Source organism: Eublepharis macularius, chromosome 11 (genome assembly GCF_028583425.1).
Source record: "Eublepharis macularius isolate TG4126 chromosome 11, MPM_Emac_v1.0, whole genome shotgun sequence".
NCBI classification, from domain to species: Eukaryota; Metazoa; Chordata; class Lepidosauria; order Squamata; family Eublepharidae; genus Eublepharis; species Eublepharis macularius.
Window position 1 is genome coordinate 63,371,435 of NC_072800.1, and position 26,752 is coordinate 63,398,186.

Genomic DNA, 26,752 nt, shown 5'->3' on the forward strand with positions numbered 1-26,752 from the left:
GCAGGGATGTACAGGGCAGAAATAAAAAAACACGCTGACGCTCGTTTTGGAGAAAATTGGCCACAACTATATTGGTTACAGGATTAAGGAGCTATGGCTGCGTAGGGGCACGGATTCCAGCATCGGCTGGCCCATCTGCCCACCGATGACACCTCACCCCTCCAGCACGCCTGCTGCAGGGGGGAAACCCGGAATGACGGTCAAGGGAGTCACACTGGGCAGTGGCCTCTGCGTGGCTCCCCCATCACCTGGACACAGGCCTGCTCTGTCAGCCTCCCGAGCCAGGCTTACCACTGCCAAGCCTGGTCCAAGATCCCTTATGGGGATCCCCATCTATGGGGAAACAGTGCCAGCCGGCCCTGTCTTTCCCTGACGGGATTGGTGCCCCACGCCCAAACCACCAACATAAGGTGTGACAAAATAACTTGACAAAATGTGAACCTCAATCATTTCAATGAACAAAACAGTCCAAGGCATACACTTAACCAGTCTACGCTAACATCAATGTCTAACCAACTAAACCCCGAGGTAACGCTTCCCAAACAACTGAATCAAGCGGAGGGTGGGTGGGGATCGCTGTTCCGAGGCCGACTGAACTGCAACCAGCCGGCCCGAGCAGATATACTTTTTGGGAGGACCTGAGGGAAAACTTCCCTTCTCAGGTCGGATACCTCCCTTTTCTGATTGGTTCCCCTGCCCAGCCCTTTGCCCCAATTGGCTGGCTGCCTTCTTTAAAAACTACATTGCCCAGCCTGCATTGGGAGCCGTGCATCCGGGCAGGGCCAGCCAAGATGCCGTCCAGCCCTTTTCTCCCTGCCGGTGAGCCCTGCAAACGCCGGTGCAGGTAAGTTCCGCGCCGGGTGCTTTTAGAAAGTAACAAGCTATTTTTCCAAACTGTAAAATGCTTTTGCTTTAATACTACAAGATAGACGATTCTCTGTTCTATAATACAAAACGTTCCTATTTAGATGTTTTCTACTCTCAGGATGCATGTCCATCATTTTTTAAAAAAACTATTGAATTAGGAAGCAAGAAGAAACTAGAAGAAACTATGGTTTTGAAACTGGACTACTATTTGCAATATATTCTGACCCAGCTTTAAAATTGCAAAACTCACATGTACGAATTTAAAATTATTATTTTTCCATTAATAGAACATTGTAACAATTTCTCCTTCACTCTTTAAATCCCTGCTCTCTAAGATTTTAATACAGACAATTTAAGTGTCTTTTTATCCTAATTTGAACTTTATGCTTATGTTGTCTTCAGAGACTCACTCTTATGCTTAACTGATGTATTTATGTATTTTGCACACATGGAATTGCATGAATATTGAAATTTCAAGGGAAGATTATTTGAGTGAGCTTAGTTTAGGAGCAATTATATTGGCTATCCCACGTTTATGTCTGCTCTTTTGAGTGCTTAGGTTACCAATTACCGAAGCAAGCAGGAAACATGCTCGAACATTTGTACAACCACCTAAAATAGATCCATTTTTATTGTTTAAAAATCTATCATATCTACTTCTGAAACAGACCAAAGCAGATCAAAACATCCACACAGTGGGTCTAGGGAAGGTTTGCCAGGTCCCTAAAGTCTCCCAGCGGGAGACTGGGACGCTGGCTCCTACCTCATTGGGGGCTGTCCTTGTTGTGCGCACGCGCACGCTCCCAGTGTGCTTGATGACATCACTTTTGATGTCATCACGCCAGGAGGAAGGGCAGAGACCACGGGCAGCTCTCTCTGCCTTTCTTGCTGCTGCCGCCACCGCCACGCCCCTTGTCCCTGCCAGTGCAGGCAGCACATGGGCAGTGGCGGCGGCAAGAGAGAGCTCTTGCACGCACCGCGGCCACTGCTGCCCCTGTGCTGCCCGCGCCGGCAGGGACAAGGGGCGCGGAAGCAGCGGCGGAGAGAGAGAGAGCAGGCTATGGCCACTGCAGCTCGCTCTCTTGCTGCCGCTGCCCCTGTGCTGCCCGCACTGGCAGGGACAAGGGGCGCGGCGGCGAGAGAGCAGGCCGTGGCCACTGCAACCACCGCCTGCTCTTGAGGTGCGGGAGTGCGCCCCGCACCCAGGGGTGTGCCACACCACCCGGGGAGGGGGCGCCCCAGGGAGCGCCCCCCCCGGCGCCAGGTAAGCGGGCGCGGGGGAGGGAGGGAGGGATTAGGAGATCCCCCGGCCCGAGCGGGAGGATAGGAACCCTAGTCCAGGGACATACATTTGCGAGTTTTCAACAATCCTAGGTTTTCAGGAAAATATAGTATGTTAAAAAAACACATTGGGGTTAGAAAACCTCAAAGACTGCAGAAGCAGTGTCAGCATCTTTAAAGAAGGTGCCCTATTAAGTTCTCACAAAATTACACTGTAAGATCTTGGCAGCCATATTAGGGGTTGCTAGGCAACCAACTAACAACATTGCAGAGGATTCCAAATTTCAGTATCAACATGGCAGAAGGGGGAAGATATAAAAAGATAGAAGGGAGGGAAGGTAAAGCTGTGCGTGGAAGGTAAAAAGAGAAAGCTGAAAATAGAGGTGTGGGGGAGAAAAAAGTAAAAGAGTCATGGCAGAGGTTGCTGGGGGAGACAGAATATGGACGCACAAAGGTGGGATCAGAAAGAAATAACGGGCAGGGAAAGCTGAAGAACTGAGGGAAAAAACAGGTAGGTAAGCGGGTGGAAGCAAAGAAAAAGAAGAGGCTATAGGCATAGCCAGGGTGAGGCAAAGAGGGAGAGAGGAAATGGAGAAGTTAAATGCCGCCTTAGTTCTCACAGGTCCTCCCACATGCAGACAATTCATTCTGCAGTATGACACGGTGTAAAGATACATCAAAATTTAACATTACAATAAAATGAAAGTTAAATACAATTAAACGTAAGGACAAATGTTTTTGCTTTTATATCAGCTGTCCCAAATCTCCACTTGAAGCCAGCTGGGTGACCCTGGGTCAGTCACAGCTTCTTGGAGCTCTCTCAGTACCACACTCTCCACAGGGTGATTGTCGGGAGGATAATAACAACATACTTTGTAAACTGCTCTGAGTCAGCATTAAGTTGTCCAGAAGGGCAGTATATAAATCAAATATTGTTGTTGTTGTTGTTGTTGTTAAAAGCATTTTAAACAGCCATCTTACTATATAAAAGCAAACCATACTGGTGACAACTCACTTTTTATGCCTGTGCAGGCGTACTCTAGGGCTGTGCGCTTCAGTATTCGCTTCGGGTAAAAATACCCGAAGTGGAGCCAATCCGGAAAGATTCTGGATATCCAAATCGGGGCCAGCATGCTGGCCCCAATTCCGAAATCCAGAATCAAAGCTTTCTGAAGCTTTTGGAAAGCTTCAGAAAGCTTCAGGGCTGAGTTTAAAGGGCCCTGCCGCTGCTTGCAAGCAGCGGTAGGGCCCTTTAAACATCATCCCACCCCCACCCCCCCTACCCCCACCTACCTTGTTGGGGACAGCCAGCACCACCTGAGCCTGCGGGGTGTTAGGGAATGCCGGAGCTGCCTCCTCTGGCCCTTCCTGCCCCTCAAATGGCTGTGGTGCGCCAGCACCGCAGTGGCCATTTGAGGGGCAGGAAGGGCCAGAGAAGGTGGAGAAAGCCCCTACTGCCCCTCAAATGGCCATGGCAGTGCTGGCGTGCCGCAGCCATTTAAGGGGCAGTAAGGGCCGGAGGAGGCAGCTCCAGCCTTCCCCATCGCCCCGGAGGCTCAGGCGGTGGCAGTACAAGGCTGTGACGGCCTGGAGCCTCGTGCCGCCACCGTGGCAGCAGCAGCAGCAGCACAAGGCTGCTGCGACAGCCTGGAGCCTCCAGGCCATCACAGCCTCGTGCCACTGCCATGGCAGCGGCAGCGGCCCCACAGCACAGCTGACCCTCCCACCAGGTAAGGTAAGTGGATGGGGGGTGGAGGGGTTCCCCACGGGGTGGGGGGTGGAAGGGTTGCCCCAGGGGGGGTGGGGGGTAGGAGGGAGTTGCCCCCCTCACTTCACTATGGTCCAAATATTTACAGAGCATATCGAAGCGAGTAAAGGACCTTAATTCTGAAGCGGCTTGCCACTTCAGAATTAAGGTATTTCTGAAATTTTTTCCTGCTTCAGGTTAACCTGAAGCAGGAAACCAGATTCAACCCCCTCCTGCATGCCCCTAGCATACTCTGGCCTGCACAAGGATAAAGAGTGGTTGCCAATATGGCTTACTTAGGAAGGGGCGGGAAGGCCTGGCATGCCAGCAGGGAGGGCCATGACACCCTTCTCCATCACTGCAGCAGCCTCCTCAGGGGCGGGCCTCCGGAAGGTCATGCCACCGCGGTTGCAGAGGCACTGGGGGTGCCTGGCGCACCAACCTGCCACAACAGGGCCCGAGCAGGCTGGGGCTTTGCAATGGGCCCTGGAGTGCTGCTGTGCTATGCACCAGCCCGATTTTGACCCCAAATGGGTAGAAATTGAGCCAGTGTGGATTACAGGATCACACCAGCAGATCATGCCACTCCAGCAGTGCTCCCATGGTCTGCAGTGGGCCAATTTCCTGAATATTGGGTTATTAAACAGATTTTTTAAAATCTGATTCAATATATTATAATGGAAAGGCCTCCATAAGAAAAACATCTCATACATCAATTCAGTCAGATAAATAAAATCTGCTGATCTGTCCTCCCAATAACAAGTGCTGAGATTTCCCCACTTATTCCAATTATTTATATTTCTGAATTCGTAGTGGATTGCTGTGGTGAAATTGTTTGGTGGCTAGAAATTTCTGATGTCTTACTTTGCTATTAAGTCATGATGTTATTGTATACTTTCATGAAATTCCTATGAGTTTGATGGCAAGGATATAATGTTTTCTCTGTCCTTGGTCTGTTTGGCAGCTATTCTGTGGGGACATGTAGTTTTACCTGGGTTTATGGCAATAAAGATCATCAGAAAACTGAAGAAATGTGGGTGGTATAATGTTGAGAGTCATGTTATTTTTGTGCATTTTTTTTTTGCTGATAAACCTCTTGAATTCGTTCTGAATTTGAAGAAGTTCCAAAGCACCATATGGTCTGCTCTGTATGGATTCCTTTCATCAACTAGCCCTGACTGATAGTGACAAAGTTCTAGATTTTGTGAAGTTATCTAAATATACAGTTTAGACACCTAACTTTCTTGGCTGAAAAAGGAAAGATGGTGATCAGTGAATTTTTTATACCTTTGGTAGTGGTAGCCTATTGATCAAGAAAACTTTATTGAGCAAGGGGACTTTGGTTTTTGGATTAGCCCCCTTTTTGGAAGGTAATTCAATATGTGGCATCAGAGCAAATCCAGGTGAAGAGGCTCTTCAAAATTTCCATAAATTGTGTAAAACAGGTAACTGTACTTTTCATTGCTAACTGGGAAATCAGAGAGACTATTTTAATAATCCTTTAAATTGACAATATTGTTGTACCTTATATGGACAGGGAAGAACAATATACTGAAGGAATATGGACACCGGGCATAGAGCAGGGGTCTATGGGGAAGTAAAGTGGGGTGGGGGAGATATCTGTGAGTTTCCTGAATTATGCAGAGGGTTGGAATAGATGACCCTTGGTATCCTTTCCAGCTCTCTGTTTCGATGTTATTTATAATCTGATTTCACAAAATTCCCAGTGAAAAGATGGATTTTTTTCATGATAGTGAACAAGCAGGCCTTCTTCTAATCTGGACTTTCATGGTTGTGGTCATGTGTAATCCAAGCAATGCAATATACGCACCACCAAGGAGTAATTTGTAACATTAATGGGTTGAAAAGTCCCATTTCAGGAAGCTGATAACTTGGATTGTCAATCACATGCATAGCAATTTGGATTATGGTGCTAAACTGCTCAGATTGTGCCACAGACACAGATGTGGTTGCCATCCTTCTTGGAAAATTCCATGACCAGAAAGTTAAATTCTATGCGTGTAGATCTCTGGTAGCTTTTGAAATGGACAGAACTTCTGCTTTTCCCATGTGAAAGGCATAAATGTCTTTCAAGAGTCAAGAACTATGCGACTCTTCCACACATTTTCTGGCCGTTACATCCTCCGTCAACAAAAGGTCAGCCGGGTAGGCTTGTCATCATATGACAACACAAGAGTATTTGTATACCAGGCCTGTTTCTCCTTTAAAAATCTACATTTAGACCCCAATCACTTCCAAAAATTATAAAGACTGAATATGATCATGTGTGAAGAACAAATCTTAATCTGTGTAAAAGAACAAAATGGATCTTTCCTGTGAGAAGAAGCTTGGCTGGAGACAGAACGCTTAATTTACGTTAGTAGCCCCAAGCAAATCAAGCTCTTTCCAATCTCTTCCTCTTGGCCACAGAAGCTACTCAGCAAAAGAAAAACAAAATAATTGGTCAACCTAAATTACTGTTATAGATTTAAGTAGCTCTTTTCTCCAATTCTTAAAATGAATGGAGTATTTCCTCATGCTTCCCATCTTTATTTCACCAAAATTTGTACTTTTTCATTTGGGTCTGAAATTTATGTATACCAGTTCTCATACCTAAATGGTTTAGGGTTTTGTCTATACAGAGACTCATGACTGTGAATAATGAAATATGATATTCAGACAAACAGTCCTCATTTGTGGTACATATGAGCAGAGACCAGCACACTTGGACATTTCCAACATTCAGCTAATTGTAAAAGGGGGAACAACAGGCAACAGAACTTTTCTGTAGCCTCAAAAGTAACAAAGGCATAATCTATTAGCTATTTGAGAGTTCAAAAAAAGTTAAAAGTAATACATTTGATAAAATAAGAGACTTCACTATATTAAATAGAGAAATACAGGATCTGCCACCGCATCTCAAAGAGATTTAAAAACAGAAAAACTGACAAATTTGTTTCACAGAATTAGTCGCAGACAAATGGGACAGCTCTTGTATAATTTTTATATGGCACTATTGGCAGATATGCTAGCCTTGTTACCTGTTTTTAGCAACAGTTGACTGAGTTGATACTGGCCATTAGCCACACAGAACAGGAAAACTCATGGCTTCATTCATCACTATGTTAGACTATATCACCCACCCCTACTTCTGCAGTGTCATTATATCCTTATTTCTGCTTGTCCTGCTTTTTAAGTCCTAAAAAATTTCCTGTAGCTTGTAACAGAGCTGCTGGGCCTTCAACAATAGCACAGCAGCATAAGTTCATAGGATAATTTAGAAGAAATTTTTATCTGCACTGTAAAAAAAAACAAAACCCTGGAAACCAATTAGAACAGAAGGCACTTAAAGGTGTGCATGCTTATGTGTGTGGGTTGGGGTGGCTGCATTGAGTGAACTCACCTCTGTGTAAGTGACACAGCACAGAGTATGATCAAATTCTGTCTGGAGCTCTTGTGAACAAAATAAAAACTGTAAAACACTTTGTACTTTGATTCAGTGCTACAGAAATTAAAGCCCTAGAAAAGTGAGACACAAGGAGCCAGTGCCTTACCTGTCTCCTGCATCTTCTCTCTGAGCTCAGGTACAAGATCTGCATTTTAAGTCTGGATGAATGGAAGGCTCAGATATAAATGGTATGATCTGACCTATGCTGATAGCCAGCTGCCGGTCTTTTTCACAAATAATTTTGAAGACTACTAGGCAGCCAAATAAGTCCTTTAAGCTTGGTCATGGAGGGGAGAGGGAAGAATGTCCTAAGCATATTTGTACATGCACCCTAAAACCTCTGCAATAAGTATCAGGTTCAGGCCTTTTTCTATCCTTTGATCTTTCCCACCACTACATTCTGCTACAAAAGGTCCTATAGTGATTACAAATTCATTCAACTTTCTTCTCTCAGGTAGCACATGGAATGGCATTTTCATTACTTCACATTTTAAAAATCAAACAGAAGGAAAGACATATGTGGCTTAAGTACAAATGCTTCCCTCTCCCCCCCCCCCGCCGTTCACAAGCTATGTGCTCATTACTTGTGTTTCGTGATCACAGACCACTGTAGAAACTGTACACTAATCAACAGTTAATAAGCGAGGTTTTAGTCTACAGCCACAGAAATGAACTGTGGCATTCTAGCAGGCTTGCATAACTTCAGCAATATCCTCTTTAGCAATGAAACAACCTCTGGTATTCCTCAATGCATTCTATTTAGTGTGATGTACTACTTCGGGCCAAACTAAAAGGGCAGGTTTGTAAAGAGTTGGGTCCAGTTCCCTGCAGCCACACAGCAGCTGTAGGGGAACGATTGTTAAAAAAAAATAAAGGAGAGCTGGTTTGGGCTCAAAACATAGCTGATGAGGAAGGAAGGGCTCCAGCCTCACTCTACCAGCTGTTTTCTTGTACCAAAATAGTGAGCGTGAAGTTACTTCTCTATTTTTCCTGTTCCATATGGAGTAGTCTGTACATATGGAGCAGCAAAAACAGGGGAATAACTCCTCCCCATGCTATTTCAGCATGGGAAAACAGCTGGCGGGGAGGCAGGAGTCCTTCCTCCCCTGGTGGCAGTGTTGCAAGCCCCAAATGTGTTTCCTTTAATTTTTAATAGCCATTTCCCACATCTTCTGTGTGGCTGCAGGAATCTGAGTTAGGCCCAGGGATCTTGGACCCAAATCTTTAAAAACCTGCATATCTAGTTTGGCCCTTTGAAATTTGAGTTATCTAGTTACTTATTTCAGAGTCCCATGACAGAGACTAATTTAGACCCGATGACTACTCCGCCTAATGTTTTTAATTTAAGGCCTCAAAAATCATCAAGAACTCTAATAGTCAATCCTTTAAATTAGCTCTGGAATACAATCTTCAAAACAAATTTTAATTTGTGACTCAGTGATGGATTTATAGATGAAAACAGCAAAGAGAATGTAACGTTAAATGGAAGATGTTAAAATGGCCTGATAAATCCTCAGAGATTTCATAAGGTCCATCATGGAGAAGGATATGGAATCCTCCATACACCATGGGGGATTATTTTCACATTTACCCTCCCTATCCAATACATGCACCAGGTAAAGACTGGGCATGAATGATTTGCCTAGAGCCATAGATAGTTCCACTTTTCAGAGTTCTCAGAACCACAAGTGACAAAAGGCACAGATTGGACACTTGTCAGCTTCCCTCAAGTTTTGATGGGAAATGTAGGCATCCTGGTCTCGCAGCTTGGCTCTCTGACTGCTGTCCAATGGACTTTTCAACTGTCACTTGTCCAACATTCCGCCAAGCTGCCTACATTTCCCATCAAAACTTGAGGGAAGTGTCCAAGTGTCCAATCTGTGCCTTTTGTCACTTGTGGTTCTGCTCATAATCTCAGTTTTCTTGATGGGAAAAGGATCATGTAAAAAAGGGCCAGTTTGGGTGTTGCATATGCATCACATCACCACTGTATCCAGGGGAAGGGCCACACCTTCTTCTCCACCCTGAATTTGTAACATTAATAGCTTTTTCAGTGATTACAAATAATTATTACTCCTCTTGAATATTTACTTTAAAGACAACCTATTTTGATCTCCTAAGAGAGATCTGCAGCAAATTAGGATGAATAAAGCAACAAAATCTTTGCCATGTAGCATTATGGAAATGGCCGACCCCTATTAGAATCACCGTCTTTCAAAGCACATCTGTGGGTCATAGGACTACATGCCAACATTGTGCAATGTTTTGTTCTCAAGGAGATGCAGTCTGGAAATGTATTTAGTATTAGATTCAAAGCATCTGGGGGCGTTTTGGCCCCTGGTGTATAGTAACACCTGGTACCAGATTATCTGGATCCAACTAAATCTTTTGCTCTTGGCAAGCTGCAGAACAAATGTATTGGCAGTGGTGTCTACTTTGGGGGCATCTTCACATGTTGCATCTCTTCATGCATCTTGCCTCAGATAATTCCAAAAGTCACGACATGATGAAAAATTAGGCGTTCCAAATTCACATTTAGAAATGTGTACTTCTTGTTGGACCATTTGAATAAAGTATGGGAATAGACATATTAAGAGAATTCTTAGATTTAAGCCAAGGTAGTTTAAATGAATAGAAACAGGCTGACTTCAGACCAAACATTATCTTCAGGAGGATTAAGCTAAAAAATTTTGATCTACAGTTACTCACAGTCCATGTTATTTCCATTACAGAAAAATCAGTAGGACTACTTAGATAATACCTGGTCTAACAAAGTCACAATCCAATATTAAATTTGAGCATATGACACTTACTTGCTTTTGCCTTTATATACTGTGGCATATGAACCTTCCCCCAGCTTTTCTAGTTTTTCATAAGAGTCTGCTTTTCCAAACTTGGGACTTGTTGGCTAAGTAGAAAAACAACAACAAAAAAGCAAAATGTTCAGCATTTGCTTATGAATACTGCATTCAACCAACCATAAAGACCAAATGCTATTACCAAAACTAATGAGATTATACTTCAAATATTTAATGCCTGATGCTGTCATTTACCAAGGGCAATGGCTAATGATACCCATCTAAACATCACTCAGCACTCCAGATGGTCACTGCCTATTGCAACTATATTCCTGTAACAGGAACACATCAGAAAGGCTTAGCTGACAGAAGAGTGAAATTGGGATTTGTTGCAGTGTTTCTGTGCAGATGTGAATATTTAAAAAGCTGTATCAAGTATTAGACTGATTTTGAAAGAAAACTAGTTATGCCTGTACAATGCAGACTGACAAATTGATAAATACAGTAAGTCATTCTGTGGTAACTAGAACCTACCAAGAAGGCACACACATCTTTCTGGAAAGAAACTATTGCTAAGGTTTTTGAGCATTGACATTCTTTCCTGGAAGAAAAACATTTTTAGATATCATCTAGTTGTAATACTTGCTAGAAGTAAAGCCAACTTACCACAGGAAAGCTTCAAAATGAAATCTAATTTATGCAAAGCGACACAGAGGGTTTACTGCAGTATAACTTGTGACAAATCTGGGTTTTTTTTGCTATGCACACGGATTTGACTTTTGATTCAATTTATTGCTTCAATCCCTGACATCTCTAATTAAAGGATCTCTAATTAAAGCTAGCAGGCATTGGGAAAGATCTTTCTCTACCTGAAAAGACACTAAAGAATCACTTCCAAACAGAGCAGGCATTACTGTACCAGATGTACAAATAGTCTGCAGCTTCTCGGTAGAAGGCAGCCTTGCTTATGTATATGTGTTGTTTCTCTCCACTCTTCCTCCCGCATCCAGAAGATGGGATGCTGGAGTAATCATCATGGATGATACCGCCACAGCTTTCAATGGAAGCATTTAAAATCTAGCCGGGGGAAGTATTTCGTCTCCCTTTCTTACTACCTGAAAGCTTGCATTATATAAAATCACTAATCTTTATGGCTCTTGTGATTATATATCGTTTCCCAGAACTGGTTATTCCAACAAAACATCTTTAAGACTATCAAAACAGAACAGCACTCTTACAATGACTAATCTTCAGCCAACTGATAACATCACTATAATTTTGCTTCCTTCCTGCCGCATGTTCCTTGTTACATTAAGCAGACTGTTTTTAACAGTTTTAAACAGAATATAGCAGAAGGATTCTCCACTGGTTCAATCCCTGCCAGGTCAATTGCTCTTACCCAATACGATAAACTGTAGCAGCCAAGAAATGAAAACAGCACACTTCAAGAGCTAGTGTAGAATGCCTAACTTGATTTTAAAAAATGTGTTATCAGTTATCAGCTCTTCCAAGTGGTTTTAAAAGTCAAATAATAGACCAAAAGTCCTGATTCGGGTCAGGGCTACAGAACAAGGAAGGGGTCTAACCCTCCCACCAGAGTATACTTCCACTAGCTGAAACCGTTCCTCCCATCTGTTAGGCTGATTCTGCATGGTCAACTTACTGTGATGTTTCTCTGGATTCAGCTCAAGAGAATGCAGTTTGGCTTTCCAGCGTTTTGCACATGTAGTTCTCTTCAAATGTGTGTCAGGTTTTGCTTTCTGCACTATAGTAACAATCGCAATACTTGTGGCCCCTGACAGCAGCACTGCCTTCAAGCTCACAGACTACGTTTTATATCTGCTGTCACAACAGGCTAAGTTAAAAGATCATTAAATCAGACCCATCATTTATACTGAGTCTATATAAATAATTGCCATGAAAAAACTGAAGAACTGGTTTTTAATGCTTGCTTTTTAGAATGATGAAATGCACACATATTGCAGTCTTTTTTACTAGCCTCAGTGCCCTATAGGTGTATGAATTAAACTTTAAAGCTAGCTGTAAATAAACCAGAAGAACATAAATAATTTATAGAACATATATAACACAAAAACATAACTATACATAACATACACACACATGTGTGTGTATATAGATGAGTGCATATATACATATGTGTGAGTATGTGTGTATATTTTATTTGTCTGTCTGTCGTATAGCCAGTGTGGTGTAACAGCTAGAGGGATGAACTAGGGTATGGGAGACCCAGGTTTGATTCCCTGCTCTGCCATGGAAGCTTCCTGGATGACCTTAGGCCAATCACATACTCGTAGTTTAATCTACTTCACAGGGTTGTTGTGAGGAAAATAATGGAGGAGAACAGGTCAATCTTAAGCTGCAAAACTGCAAATATATCCAGTTCTTCAGAGGGAGTTACATACTACTGTACTATAAATACATGAACATATGAAGTTGCCTTATACTGAATCAGACGATTGGTCTATCTAGGTGAGTACTGTCTAAGAGTCTCTCTATACGAGACGCCTCAGTGTGTGTTCATCAAGTGTAGGGAGACGCAATGTTAGCTGGGAAGTGTAGTTTAAAATGACAGAGACAGTGGAGATTGCTCCTCATAGGATTTGTTAATTTCATCTTCGCCTCCTCAAAGACCACCTCTCCAGTCTAAAACTGTGTGGAATCGCAACCAGAGGGCAGCAAGGAATGCAAATGAGCTGGACCTGCTTTCCAGAGCTGGGCTTGGACCTAGAGAGGTTATAATGGGCTGGACTTTCCCTTCTGGAATTTCACAGCCCCTTCACACAGCTCCAGTGTATAGCAAAGTCTTTGCACTGCCACCAGCTCTGTGTTTTTAAACTACCCTTCCTAGATAACATTGCATCTCCTGACACGTTTTTCACATATCAGATGTCTCATGTAGAGAGAGTCTAAGACTGGCAGCAGGACTCCAGGGGCTCAGCCAGAGATCTTTCACATTACCTACTACTTGATCCTTTTTTGAAAACTGGAAATGTCAGGGATTGAACGAGGGACCTTCTGCATGCAAAGCAGACGCTCTACCGCTGAACCACAGCCCCTCCACTATATTTGCGTAATTTTTGACATCATGAGACAGCAAAAATATATTGAAGCAGTAACCAAAATTAAGCATAGTACAAGGACAGAAACATATAGTAACTTGTACAAGGTAATATATTTGAATATCAAGTTGAATGTTATAGAATAGTAAACATTGAACTTTTATAATGTATAGTATATTATCATACATTATAGCATTTTCATTGTTGCCCAAATTATTCACATTTAAACTAACATATCCTTTAAATTATGTTGTGCCTACAACATACAACAGCAATTATCAAATGCCTTAGACTTACATTAAAAGTATTTCACTCGTTCCAAAAGAAAAAAATACTTAAGGAGTTTTTCAGCACTCCTCAATAGGAGTGTGCAGTGCCAGGGTGATTCGGTTTTCCCAGTTTGGTTTACCGGAATCAGGAAAAAGATTTGGTATCAAGCAATTCCCAAAGCAGCAAACCGTTTTGGAATTCGTGATTCGGGTCAATTTCGGTATGCTTCAGAAAGATTAGGCCATTATTTTAAATGGAGAACATGCTCCCGGCTTTCCGAGAGCCTGGCAGGGGAGCATTTTCTTTCCAAATCACACCAAACTTGTTATGTTTCCCTCCGAAAGAAGATACCCCCATCCTCCTCCACTCTCCATTATTCCATAAGGGGAAAAACAAGAAGGCTTTCTGGGGGGCTTGGGGTGGCCTTTTGCAAGCAAAATGTACCCAATTTTCAGGGGACCTGCTCCTACCTCTCCTCCCACCCACCCCCAAGTTTCAGGGAGATTGCACTTTGGGGGGCCATTTTATGGCCTTCCAAAGAAAGTGCCTCATCCTCCTCAACTCTCCATTATTCCCTATGGGAAAAAACAAGGGAGCTTTCTAGGTGGCTTGGGGTGGAATTTTGAAAGCAAAATGCACCCAATGTTCAGGGGTCCTGCTCCTACCTCTCCTCCCACCCTACCCCCCCAGTGAGTCAGTCACTGACTCTCCTACCAGTCTCCTGAAGTCCAATGGTGAGTCACTCAGTCACAGCACAGGGAATCCTTGCAGTCCAGAAAGATCCAGAAGGCCAGGCCACACCACAAAGACAGAGAGAATCCACAGGCACTCTCTCAATGTCTCTCTCAAAGCCAGGAACAGAATGGAAGCTGGCCCAAGGGCAAGCCTCTAATTTAAATCCCCTGCTGCATCTTCTTCTAGAAAATCCACTGGCTGGAACGTGGATACAACAGTGGGATTGGACACTCTTAACTCTCCCCTCCCTTCTCTGATATCCCTCCCTCCCAAGTAATGCAATAAATATCATAATGACTGTGATATGGCCTAAGATTTCCAGGGAGGAAGGGAGTACACTTTTTAGTAATTCCTCCAACCTGTTGCTCCTGGAGGGAGGGTGGCCAAGGGATCCCCAAGAGTAGCTTGGGGGAATTGGAAGTCTACTCTATGAGGAAAATCGCCTCCCTTGCACCTGGGGACAGAATCCAAGCAACTACTTTTGACCAGATAGATAAAGATACATACCCAACATTTGGGTTTACAAAACTGCCCAATTCTCATAACACACAGCAGCTTTATTTTAAAATCAATGCACCAGCCTGAAATCCAACTACTACAGCAGGGAGGGAGAGGGCAAAGAGAAACCCATTTTCTGTACTGAACATGCAGTTTGTGCCCTTCCTATCAGTAGGGGAAAGGATATTTTGGAGGGAGGGAAGAGCTGCACCTATGAAATTACACTTACATGTAATGTACACTTTTGTACATTACATTTTTATGTTTTATTTTTTCGTAAAACAGAACAGATTGGGAATGTCATATTCTTATGCGAGCTCTTAACTAGATATTTTAAGGGCAGAAGAGTAGTACATTTAAACATAATATTATCCACAAGGCAACATAATATCCTCAAAGCACTTCTGTACAAGAGTTTTAAAATCTAAAATGGAAAAATATATGTCAAGAAAACTAATTTCAGAGTAAAAAAATCTGACAGTAAAGTTCAATTACTTATCCTGTTTGCACCATTCAGTACTCCTTTTACAGATGGTTGACCAAGGCTTTAAATGTATTGGGTGGCCTCTATTTTCCTTTGAGACTATCTGTGCAAATCACCATCTGTACCATAGTAACTCAATGCTTTGAGGACATCCTGTAATGGATGGATTTGTAGGCAGAAGTGCTGTTTAGGTGACAACGTGAAGGTCCGCTAAGCCTAGAGTTGCTAGCACTTGGCTAGAAAACCCTAGGAGCCTGCTCTCTCTCTCTCTGTGTGTGTGTGTGTGTGTGTGTGTGTGTGTGTGTGAGAGAGAGAGAGAGAGAGAGAGAGAGAGAGAGAGAGAGAGAGAGAGAGAGAGAGAGAGAGCAGAACCACAAGTGACAAAAGGCACATATTGGACACTTGTCTGCTTCCCTCAAGTTTTGATGGGAAATGTAGGCATCCTGGTCTCGCAGCTTTGCTCTCTGACTGCTGTCCAATGGACTTTTCAACTGTCACTTGTCCAACATTCCGCCAAGCTGCCTACATTTCCCATCAAAACTTGAGGGAAGCAGACAAGTGTCCAATATGTGCCTTTTGTCACTTGTGGTTCTGCTCTCAGTGTGTGTTTCTGTGGGTGGGTGTATGCAACTTTCTGAAATGGTGTCCTGAAATGCCACATCTTTTCTGGCTGTATAATCAGAAGTGACATCACCGGGTTGTTCTGGGATTTCCCTGAAACTCCATGGTAAAAATTATGGAGCATCCTGTGATATGATATCACTCTGGTTACCTGGCTGAAAATGACAGTGCAGTGTTCCAGGATACAGTTCAGGCCCTCTGTTTCCCCCCTATCTTTCACAGAGCAAGAGCAGGTGACAGAGGAGGGGCAGGAGTATCCCCGCCATCAGTGGGCACTCGGCAACCCTGTCTAAGCCAATGTGACTTCTGTACAGGAAGGTATTTCTGAGAAAGTTTGAATAGTACCCATCAACTTTAGACAGCCTATTCTTCCAGTTGCAATCTCCTGAATAGTAACCTAAAAATTAATAGAAGGGTAAGAAATAAGAAATGCCAAGAACAGAATTTTTTTTTAAAACCCTAGGAAATGTGAAGAAGAATGCAAAGGGCGTTCAACTTTCCGACATGGTTTAAATGCAGCAACTAAACAAGGTTGTCATCACACAAGCAAGCCCAGGGGGACTCCTCAGGCATGCAGACTCCCTCCTGCCTCACAGGAAAAACTGTACTGTTGCATTAAAACATATTTTGTCCTCGCAAAACAAAGGTCTGTTCTTTCCTGAAAACCTTAATTCCAAATAAAATTGAATAAATAAATAAATAAGCCAAACAACCCTGAGGAACCCACACCCAGCTCAGTTTCTTAAAACGACAGTTTGTCATTACGCCTTTTGGTTCATCTTGCACTAATACAGACTTAAAGGATTTACAGTGCAATCCTAAGGAGAGTTACTCCAGTCTAAGCCCAATGAAATCAATGAGCTTAGACTGGAGTGACTCTCCTTAGGACTGCACTGTTAATCATCTCTGAGTATTTCCATGCCAACTAAGTAGAAATATCTTTTGCATGTTCTCTGACATTTTCTTCTGTGTCAACTAAAAATGACACTGATGTCTGAAGAAGTGAGCTGTGCCTCACGATATCTCATATCCTACCACTAATTTTGTTAGTCTTATACTGGACTCTTGCTCCTTTCCCACAACTAAAAATGTGTAATTTTTTTTACATTTTCTTAAAATCTGCATTCCTGCACCTCAAAGGCCACGTTCTCACGGATTTCCAAAACAATGAAAAATAAAATGTGCTTTTCATAAATAATGATTTGGCACATCACCTCTGGGGCAACTGTCAGAGCACTTGTCATAAAAAGCATGACATTTTCATTTATGACTTAAAAAAAATATATCATATATACCTCTGGGAAAAAAACCATATATACAGATAACTTTTTGTATTTCATTGTTTCAGAAACATTTGCTCTGTCGTAACATCTTGTTTGAATATGGTTTAGCATTACCTTCCTCCTCCTCTACATGTGCTTCACTCTGAAGACTCAATTTTTATTCTTTAAACCATTTTATCGATAATTTTTTTATGTAAAGGCAGCTTATAAAATGTTTTAGATAAATAAAACAAATCTAAAACTACAACTGTGACAATAACCTCATTAAAGCACAACAAGAAAAATACCTGGCTATTCAGACTATTGGAGGTGGGAAGTCCTAAATTGGATATTCTCCTGTTTTAAATAATTTCTTTTTCACACTAAGCATCTTGCAATACAAAGAGGATGTAAAATGGCTCATATAATGCCATTCAAAAGTGCGCTACTGTCGTTAATTCATGTGATAACAAAAGGTGTAAATTCAACCTTTTATAGCCATGTTAGTCTTAACTAAACTGAAAAGATAACGGTAGTTTTAAAAGCCTGACAAATCAATATCTTCCTATTAATAAAGCTATACAGCTATTAAAAACACCAACCCATTTGGAACTTGGCGGGAGATATTTTTGAGAGATAAATATGGCATGTCCGGACTTACAGAGCTAGGGCTGGAATGCCGCCTGATTTTTGGAGATTCCTTCCCAGTAGATGAAGTCTTAAAGTTAATGCAGGCATTGTTCTCTGAATGGACCCTCTTCACTTGATTATTTGGCTTCTCAAAGGGATCAAAAGTGCTTTGTGTCCTCTGAACCCTGACTTTTTTGTCCTCTGGAATTGTGTCCAGGGGTTTGACCACAGAATCCATTCCTTGGCAGTTCCGTGTAGACATCTTTGTGACACATATCTAAAAAGAGAAAGAAAACAAAGATGATATAAGCAGATAAATTTTCATTGCTTTGGGCAAAACTGGCATTATTAGAGTAATACAAAAGTCTTTTTGTACCCTAGCATATCAAATTGTACAAATTTTGTATATATAAAAGCTTAGGAGCTTTCTGTATAGCAGAAAGAGAACTCATTCCAACACTTTTAATGTATATGTTTGTTATAATGTCATGTAAACATATGCCCCATGTTTGTGTCTTTTATCTAGTTTGTCTAAACAAACAAATAAACAAAAAAGTTCTGGTCTTGTTTTCCATTAAACCACTAATACAGAGGCTGGGGAGGCATTTGCAGGGGAGAGCCGACGGGGAGGAAAGCTCTCCTCACTGCCCTTCCCAGGCCACATTCTCTACTACAAATACCCACCTACAAATATTCACTCACCTCTCTCAATTTTTAAAAAGTTTACTTCAATCAGGGTTCAAAACCAAATGCAGTGGCTGGGAGGGGAGCATTGCTTTGTCACTTTTAAATGGCTAACTGGTTATCCTCCCTTAGACCCTGTGCTGAAAATGCTTTCTTTTTTAAAACTGATTTTATTTAAAAGGAGAAATAGAGAGTGGGCACTGGATAGTATTACAGTAACATGCACAATTTAACATTGTTATGAATAACAAACAAAAGTGCATATACAGTGCATTGAATAATGTAAACAAAATATGACACATGGATGCAGATTATTTCTTTTCTCTATCTCATTATTTGCATATACTCAGCATTTTCTATTCAACATTCTAAAATTTTAACTTTACAACTGATCCAGCCAGTCTTCATTTTTCTTAAATTTCTGCTATCTATTCAAAAAAACAAGTCTTTCTAATTTTTTCTGAAATTCTAAGATTGGTCTATTATACAAAAAATAAGTTAATTTTGCCATAAACACATATTCATACTATAATACTACTAGTTAAAATATCTAATAACATATTTTTAAGATTCAGCTCTAGGAGAAACTTTAAACGTTTTGTATTCAACCTTATGTTTGGCCTCATACAATGCTATAAATGCTTTCTTAATCTTGCATTCCCAATTATATTGGCAAACGGGGAGCTGGGGCCACAAGTCAGCTGAAGTAACATCTAGTGTGACCCCTTAAGCTTTCCATAACTCATCTTCGACAGGCCAGGCAGCTTGCACCCTGTCAACTCACGAGTCACTCACGACCTAACTAGTGATCCATGCAATAGTCACCTCCAGAATAGACTACTGTAACTCGCGCTACATAGAGCTTCCCTTGGGCCTAATGTGGAAATTACAGTGGGTCCAGAATGCTGCTGCACGTGTCCTGATGGGCACACCATACAGGGCACATATTACTCCCATCCAGCAGCAGCTGCACTGGCTCCCTGTGGAATTCCAGATCAGGTTCAAGGTTTTGGTTTTAACCTTTAAAGCCCTAAACGGACTGGGACCAGCATACCTGCCAGACCGTGTCTCCCTGTATGTACCCTGGAAAGCATTAAGATTGGCAGATAAGAACCGACTGGTGGTCCCTGGCCCTGGTCGAGGCCAGCCTTTGGCATTTTCAGTCCTGGCCCCAACCTTGTGGAACTCTCTGTCGGACACTCAGGCCCGCTAAGCTCTCATATCCTTTCAGTGGGCCTGTAAGACAGAGATGTTCCACCAGGCGTACAATTGAGGCCTGTCTACCAGTCTCCCGAAAGGGATGCAACATAATCATCTGCTTTCCTATAAGCGCAGTCACTGGAATATTGTAACTGTGCCCCCCCTTTTGTTTCGCTTTGTTTTATATCACGATTGGAGAAATTGGAGGGGGCTCACCATCAGAGATGTTGTTTTATATGTATTTGTGGGTTTTTTTAAAAAAACTGGACTTTTAAATGTATTTATATGTTTTAATGCTTACTGTGCATTTTATTGTAACCCGCCCTGAGCCTGTTCGCAGAGAGGGTGGACTAGAAATCAATCATTCAATCAATCAATCAATAAAAAGTGAAATATTTTAGCACCATATGTTTTTGAAACGTTTACAGAAATGTCTCCACACTTCCACAAAATACATGCACAGGAGCACATTTATTACTTGTGAAGATGTATATTTATTACTTTAAAGAAAAAATCAGCTAATAAAAAGCACAGTATAAAAAGGACAGAATGTGAATTTTTGACAGAAGTCCTATGTGCATTTGTCACTATGTTTATAACGTCACATCTCTTTTTACCACCTCGTCATTGATATCTACTGCAAAGTATTGATTTCTATTTGTTTAAAATTAGATGAGGTCAAATTAAATAAATGATGCCAATTTACAGACACGCCACAGTAGCATGCGTCACATAACTGTGTTTCAAAGTAATGCTTACACAATGTAATTACGATATCACTCCAAAAATCAAATTGGTAAACTTCCTAGCACTGAAACACTGAAGAGAATGCCCAATGATTCACTAAGGCATATCATTCCACTAACTTTTTTGTCTAGTTTCCAACATTCATGATGAACTATATCATCTGTACATACTATATAAACCAAATAAGCTCACTTTCGTATCTTTATATTGTTCATTCACAAACTTTTCAATGGGATGTGAGAACAGTCATTCATGGCATGACAGTGTTGAAGCAATAAGCTATTCTTAGTATGATTTGCTTCAAACGGATTGGCTTTATCGGTACACTTTTTCCACAAGCAAATCATGATTTTATGACTTAAAATCCAGATTACTAGAATTATTTGCAGATAGCAAGTGGATTCATTTCACAAGTTCTGTGCTAAACATGGTGTGCTCATGCAACAGAAATGAAGAGGGTGCCCTAGTTGAGCACTTATTGGGAGGCAAACTCGATGCAAACTGCAGATATGACTGGAAAAGGACTCCTCACAAAGGGAGGGGAGAAACTAACTCCAGACCAGGGCATACAAGCTTGCAGTCTTGTACATGCATGATATGAAAAGGAGAAAGGACACAGTTACAAAACGCCTGAATCATTATCTCCAAACCGGAGATGTGGATGTTCAGAAACTAGTACATTCAAACAGCCACATGAGTTTAGATTTAAGTTAGCTAGAAATGTTTCAGTAAAAAGCAGGACTGCTAATTTAAATCATTTTACTGATTAATGAAATACGGCTAATTAATCAGACATCAGGATATTTAAATTAATACAAGCAATTGAAAAACCATGGCAACAAGTATGCCTTCATAGAAAAACTCATCCCACCTCTTTTGCACAAGAAGAAATTCTTCTTCAGTAAAAGTTCCAGGCCAGCTATGACTCACAAATTTCAACTGAAAACAAAAGAGTAGCTTTTTCTTCAGAGATACTATTTTATTCATTTACTTCATTTACAGTCTGCCCTTCTCCCCAATGTGTTTACCTTAAGCAGTAAAATATTTTCGAACAAACAATATAGTACACAAGATGTCACAACGACTAGCCTTACAAATAATCTTGATCGCCTTTTCCCCTCTAAGCTTACCCTCTTTATCTGGCATAGCAATGGCAATAGTTAGGTTAAGATATCCTAGGTGAAAGCCAGTTACCCTTTTTCATGTGTCAAGTAATAACAACAACAACTGTGCTTATATACTACTCTTCTAGACAGATTAGTGCCCCCCTCAGAGCAATGAGCAAAGTCAGTGTTGTTATTCTCACAATGGAGCCAGGGAGCTGGAGCTGAGGGAAGTGGCTTACACGAGCCCCCTTGCTGAGCTCATGGCATACCCACTATGTTACAGCAGCTCATTTAGAAATTCCGAAAATAAATATTATACATGTAGCCAGGGCTTTTTTTCAGGGGGAACGCGGGGGAACGGAGTCCCGGAACCTCTTGAAAATGGTCACATGGCTGATGGCCCCGCCCCCTGATCTCCAGACAGAGGGGAGTTGAGATTGCCCTCCGCGCCGCTTGGCGGCGCGAAGGGCAATCTCAACTCCCCTCTGTCTGGAGATCAGGGGGCGGGGCCACCAGCTATGTGACCATTTTCTCCGAGGGCAACCCACTGAGTTCCACCACCTCTTTTCCCAGAAAAAAAGCCCTGCATGTAGCAATCAGTCATGACCCAACATTACCTCCAAATAATTCTTTAACTTCAGTTTTGTTTAGATGGAACAGTAAACACAGTCAACACTATCACTCTAAAGGATTCCTTCACTTAAAGAAGAGGCTTGAAAGTATGCAAGATTTAAGAATATCTGTTGCACTCTCAACGTAATGCATATTAGGCACAAAGTACTCTGCTTATGGGAAAGCTGATCTCAACAAAGAGGCATGTACACAAGAATATTGCAAGGGAGAAAACTCTGTCTCCAGAAGCTGTACAAAGAAGGTTCCAACCATGCTAAGCACAGAGTGATACTGCAAAGAACTTGCTGGTCTCTCCCTATTATGCAGGGAAATGACAGTCTAGGTATCCTGTTTTATGGAAGCAACACCCAGGAAGACCTGCAAACAGTTTTGTGTTTTAGATCTACAGTTTGCGGATTTGGCAATCAAGAGTCTCAATTTAATTAAGTAACACAAAAATGTAACAACAGCACAAAATGATTACAAAATACAAGCTATTTAGGCATTAACCAGGCTTCGAGGGCAGCATACTAAAGAAACATGGAAGATAACTCTTCCTTTTGTCTGACATGAAAAGTCAGCTGCTTATGATATAACCACTAATTATAATCTTGTCCAATCCTTTGCCCTTAAGTAGAACAGGGTTACATCATGATATACTCCAGAGAATTGCACTTACGAGGGTGTTTCATTATATAAACATATGCGGCACTAATTTAAGCCTAAACCCATTTTGTTGTACGTCGATGGTGCTGCAGCTTTCCGCCTAAGATCTCAAAAATGATTCACTCATTGATTTACATTCACAGTCTTCAATATCAAGTGATAGCATGCATGTGTGAATGAACCATCATTCAATCTAATGTCACCTTATATGCAATTTTTTTATACAGTTAATTTGCACATTCAATTGCCAGTGTCTAACAACTGATCAAATTTATTAATGTATTTGCTTTATTAATTCCTTGCCTCTTCTCCCTAATGGAGACCCAAAGTGGCTCACACCATTCTCCTCCCCTCCATTTTATCCTCACAAAAACCCTGTGAGGTAGGTTAGGCTGAGAGCATGTGACTGGCTCAAGGTCACCCAGTGAACTTCCATGGCCGAGTGGGGATTCAAACCTGGATCTCACAGATCTTAGTTTAACACTCTTACCACTACACCACACTGCACACGTGTATATCTAAGCGGCAAGTACAGGGTTCCCAAAAGATGTCTCCTCTTGCTGCTTGTAAAGCCTAGACCCAAAAAAGAACTACACCAGTTGCCTCCAGTCCTCTTCTCTAGTAAACAGCAGTCAATTCACAGTTGCAGTCCGGAGGGAGTGCTGATTTGAAGACACTCATGATTCAGTAAGGCATATGCTAGAAATATTACAGTTTTGGCAAGGATAATAATGATCTCCACAGAAACTGTTCAATTTTCTGTAATGTGTCACATCAAGACTCCTTTACAATAACGGCTATTCAGAATGATAACCGTTTTGTGAAATAAAATTGGATTTTGTGGCATGGGAACATTAAACTCATATGGGATATAGTCATATGGTCCCTCCCTCTCAAGATCCATCAGAGACTTGTTATCCTGAAAAGGGGGAGGGAGCAAGAGAGGCAAACAGGACGCCTTCCATCACAGACTGCTTGAGCAAGAGGCTCAAGCAACAGCAGTTAACTGTACATATGCCGAAAACGGCTTCAGTCATATTCTGTGGGCACAGCTCCTGCAAGTGTTGTGCACCAAGCCCAAACGTTCATGAAAGATTATGCTTATTACTTGTGTATGTCTGTACCTTAAAAGTACTATTTGCTTACTCATTTTCTAAAACTTCAGATTTCTCCCAGTAGAGCTTTTAAGATTGTGCAGGGGTGTGCATACACACAGAGAAAGAGTCTACAACAAGAGGCAATGCTTAGTCTGGGTAAACAAATCAAATATAATAGTATTTTCATGTAACTAACTACTGCACCTCAAATTCAATTCAACATCCTAATGTAGATCAATTTCACCAGTCTGAAACAAAGCCATTACTGGCCCCTAATAAATTGTAACAGCGTTGCAAGATTGCTTCCCCACCACCACCCCAAGCAAGCTCAGTCTTATAATGTAAAATGTTGAAATAATGCTTGAACAAGCAAGGGACCAGCAAGGCTGGGGGAGCTACTTTCCCTCCTCATGTATCCCCTTCCCCACACTATAGAGTCATAGGGTTGGAAGTGACCTCTAGTGTCATCTAGTCCAACCCCCTGACAATGCAGGATGTTTATAAATACCTCCCCCCCACACACACACATACAGTGACCCTTACTATGTCCTTTCTTCCTCCTGGCAGCTCTCATATCCTCTCCCCTTTCCCTGCTTCCTTCTCTCTTTCCCACTCACCAAACAACTTTTCTTTCATCTGCCCCTCAGTCTTCAGTATCATTTACACCTCACACTTCTCCTCAATGGGCACCCAAAGCAGCTCACATCATTCTCTTTGCAATCAAGACATACAACATGGTGACAAAATAACAGATGTGGGTGCCGTAAAGAAACTTATTTACCCAATTTGTTTCTATTTTAGTTTAAGCACCTTAGTTCAGGCTTTTGAGACTTTTCTTTTTCCTTTGGGGAGACTGGAGCTGGTCAGCACTGTCAATTCCAGCCAGAAAAGAGGCCTTGAGCCACAGGTGCAAACTGAAACAACTTTCAAGGACAAAGCTTGACAGCGGCTGGCACCAGCCTTTTAGACTGTTAGCACGTAGCATTGCAGGAGTGGGGTGAGTTCTTTTCCCCCTCCCTTTCCTGTGAGGACAGGCTATGGCCAGGCTTGTTGTCAAAGGTTTGGGGCACTTTTGATTGGCTAAAAGTTTGGGCTGGCTGTAGGCCAGTCTTGAAAAAGGTTGCTTCTCAGTCTATACCCATTTTCATTCATTCATTCATTCATTCATTCATTCATTCATTCATTCATTCATTCATTCATTCATTCATGTCATTTATAGTCCGCCTTTCTCACTGAGACTCAAGGAGGATTACATAGTGTAAGATTAGTACAATCAATATCAAGGACATTTCCATACTGTATCCAGGACATTTCCATAAACGGTGCCATAGGGTAAATAAATACAAATTTACAAAGACATAGCATTAGCAAGGATCCAATACAGAATTGAAGAAATGCTGAAACAGAACATAATCAATTCTAGGACTGACATTAGACAACAAGAAGCACAGGTAGTATATAGGAGTACTTATTTAAAGCAAGAGAGAATCAAGTTTTGATGTTACCATAGCATGGATCCAGGTGCCCAGGTCAGCTGTGTTGAGGTAAGAAGCCATCTTCTAGGCTAAAGTGAAGTTGTAGAAAGCATTTTTGCTACCTTTCTACCTGTTCCTGTTCCTGCTCCTTGGGAACATACTTTCCTGAAGGACCGTCCTTTTGCTCCTGCTCCTGAATGCTATGCAACTGGTGGATTCCTGTGCTAGCAACCATTGTGCTTAAATAGTCTGTGTTGTTGTTGTTGCTGCTGCTGTTGCTGCACTTCTCCAGATACTTCTATGTTTATTTTTGTTTGCCTTCGTAGTTTTCTTTCATAAATTACTTTTTCTTGTATTGGTGTTGAATTATTAGAGTTGTGGCTTCAATCCAAATCCAGTCCTTCGGCCAATTTGGCACATTCTACCTTGTTAGTTTGTTTCTGGACTCAACCTGCCAAGTGCCTACCTCACAAGGCTGACTTCCTGTTTAAAGCCTGGTAAGGCTGGGAACTTGCCTCTCGCTTCCACAGCTGAAGTTTAGTTACGAGAGGCGGGGGGCAGCTTTTTACCCTGGAAGCGAGGCTTCACTTCCTAGTCCATTTGGAATTTTGCCTTCTGACACCACTAAAGGTCACTGGTAGCCCCCCTGAGGATCCAGGCAGGCTACCTACAGGTACTATCAAGAGAGACTATACAGCTTGGAACCCCATGTTCCATAGAACCAGCATTTGGAGTCTCCTCACCTCTCAACTTAATGATTTCATCAACATCTAGTTCCAGAACTGCATACACAGACTCTCAGAAAGTTTGTCAAGCAGCAGAAATGCCTACCCCAAACCGTCTGCTAAGAGTTGTATAATGGCAGCTGTACCCCAGCTTCCAAATTGTCATGGTAACTCTGTTCTGCACAGTAAGAGGACGACACATATTAGTTGTGTCAGATCAACTACAGAAGTAGAAAACATTTTCTGACTCTGAGTCAAGGAATCTAAATACCCTCTGTTCAAAAGCCGAGTCATGTTGTGGGTCCGTCATACAGGGTTGCCAACATCCAGTGATGGCTGGCGATCTCCTGGATTGACAACTGATCAGTTCCCCTGGAGAAAATGGCTGCTTCAGAAGGTGGACTCTATGGCATTATACCCTGCTGCGGTCCCTCCCCTCCCCAGTCTCCACCCCCAAAATTTCCAGGAATTTCCCAACCTGGACCTGGCAACCCTAGTCATCAATAAGTGTAGCAGCTCTGCCACGCTCTCATTTCTCCAGCAAGCAATGAAGACTCTACTGGTCAGAAGGAGACTTATGGGGTGGATCCCACCCCATTTTCTTGGTCTCTACAGATTTTCGGAGCCTCACCAAATAACCTCTTCTGCTCTGTTTTCCTTGCCGCTCTAACAAGAATAAAAAAACCTCCTCTTGTCAGGCAATGCAAGTAATTGAATAA

At 42.0% G+C, this 26,752-nt stretch overlaps 1 protein-coding gene across 1 annotated transcript in view; it reads right to left on the bottom strand.

Moving 5' to 3' along the window:
- The window catches only part of CDK14 (cyclin dependent kinase 14), a 318,753-nt gene that overhangs the window by 206,078 nt on the left and 85,923 nt on the right, over positions 1-26,752 (bottom strand). Inside the window, exons 3-4 of the mRNA XM_054992114.1 lie at positions 17,753-17,998; positions 10,157-10,251 (exon numbers count right to left, since the gene is read on the bottom strand). Coding sequence (XP_054848089.1) covers positions 10,157-10,251; positions 17,753-17,998 — 341 coding nt within the window. The remainder of the gene's footprint in view (positions 1-10,156; positions 10,252-17,752; positions 17,999-26,752) is intronic.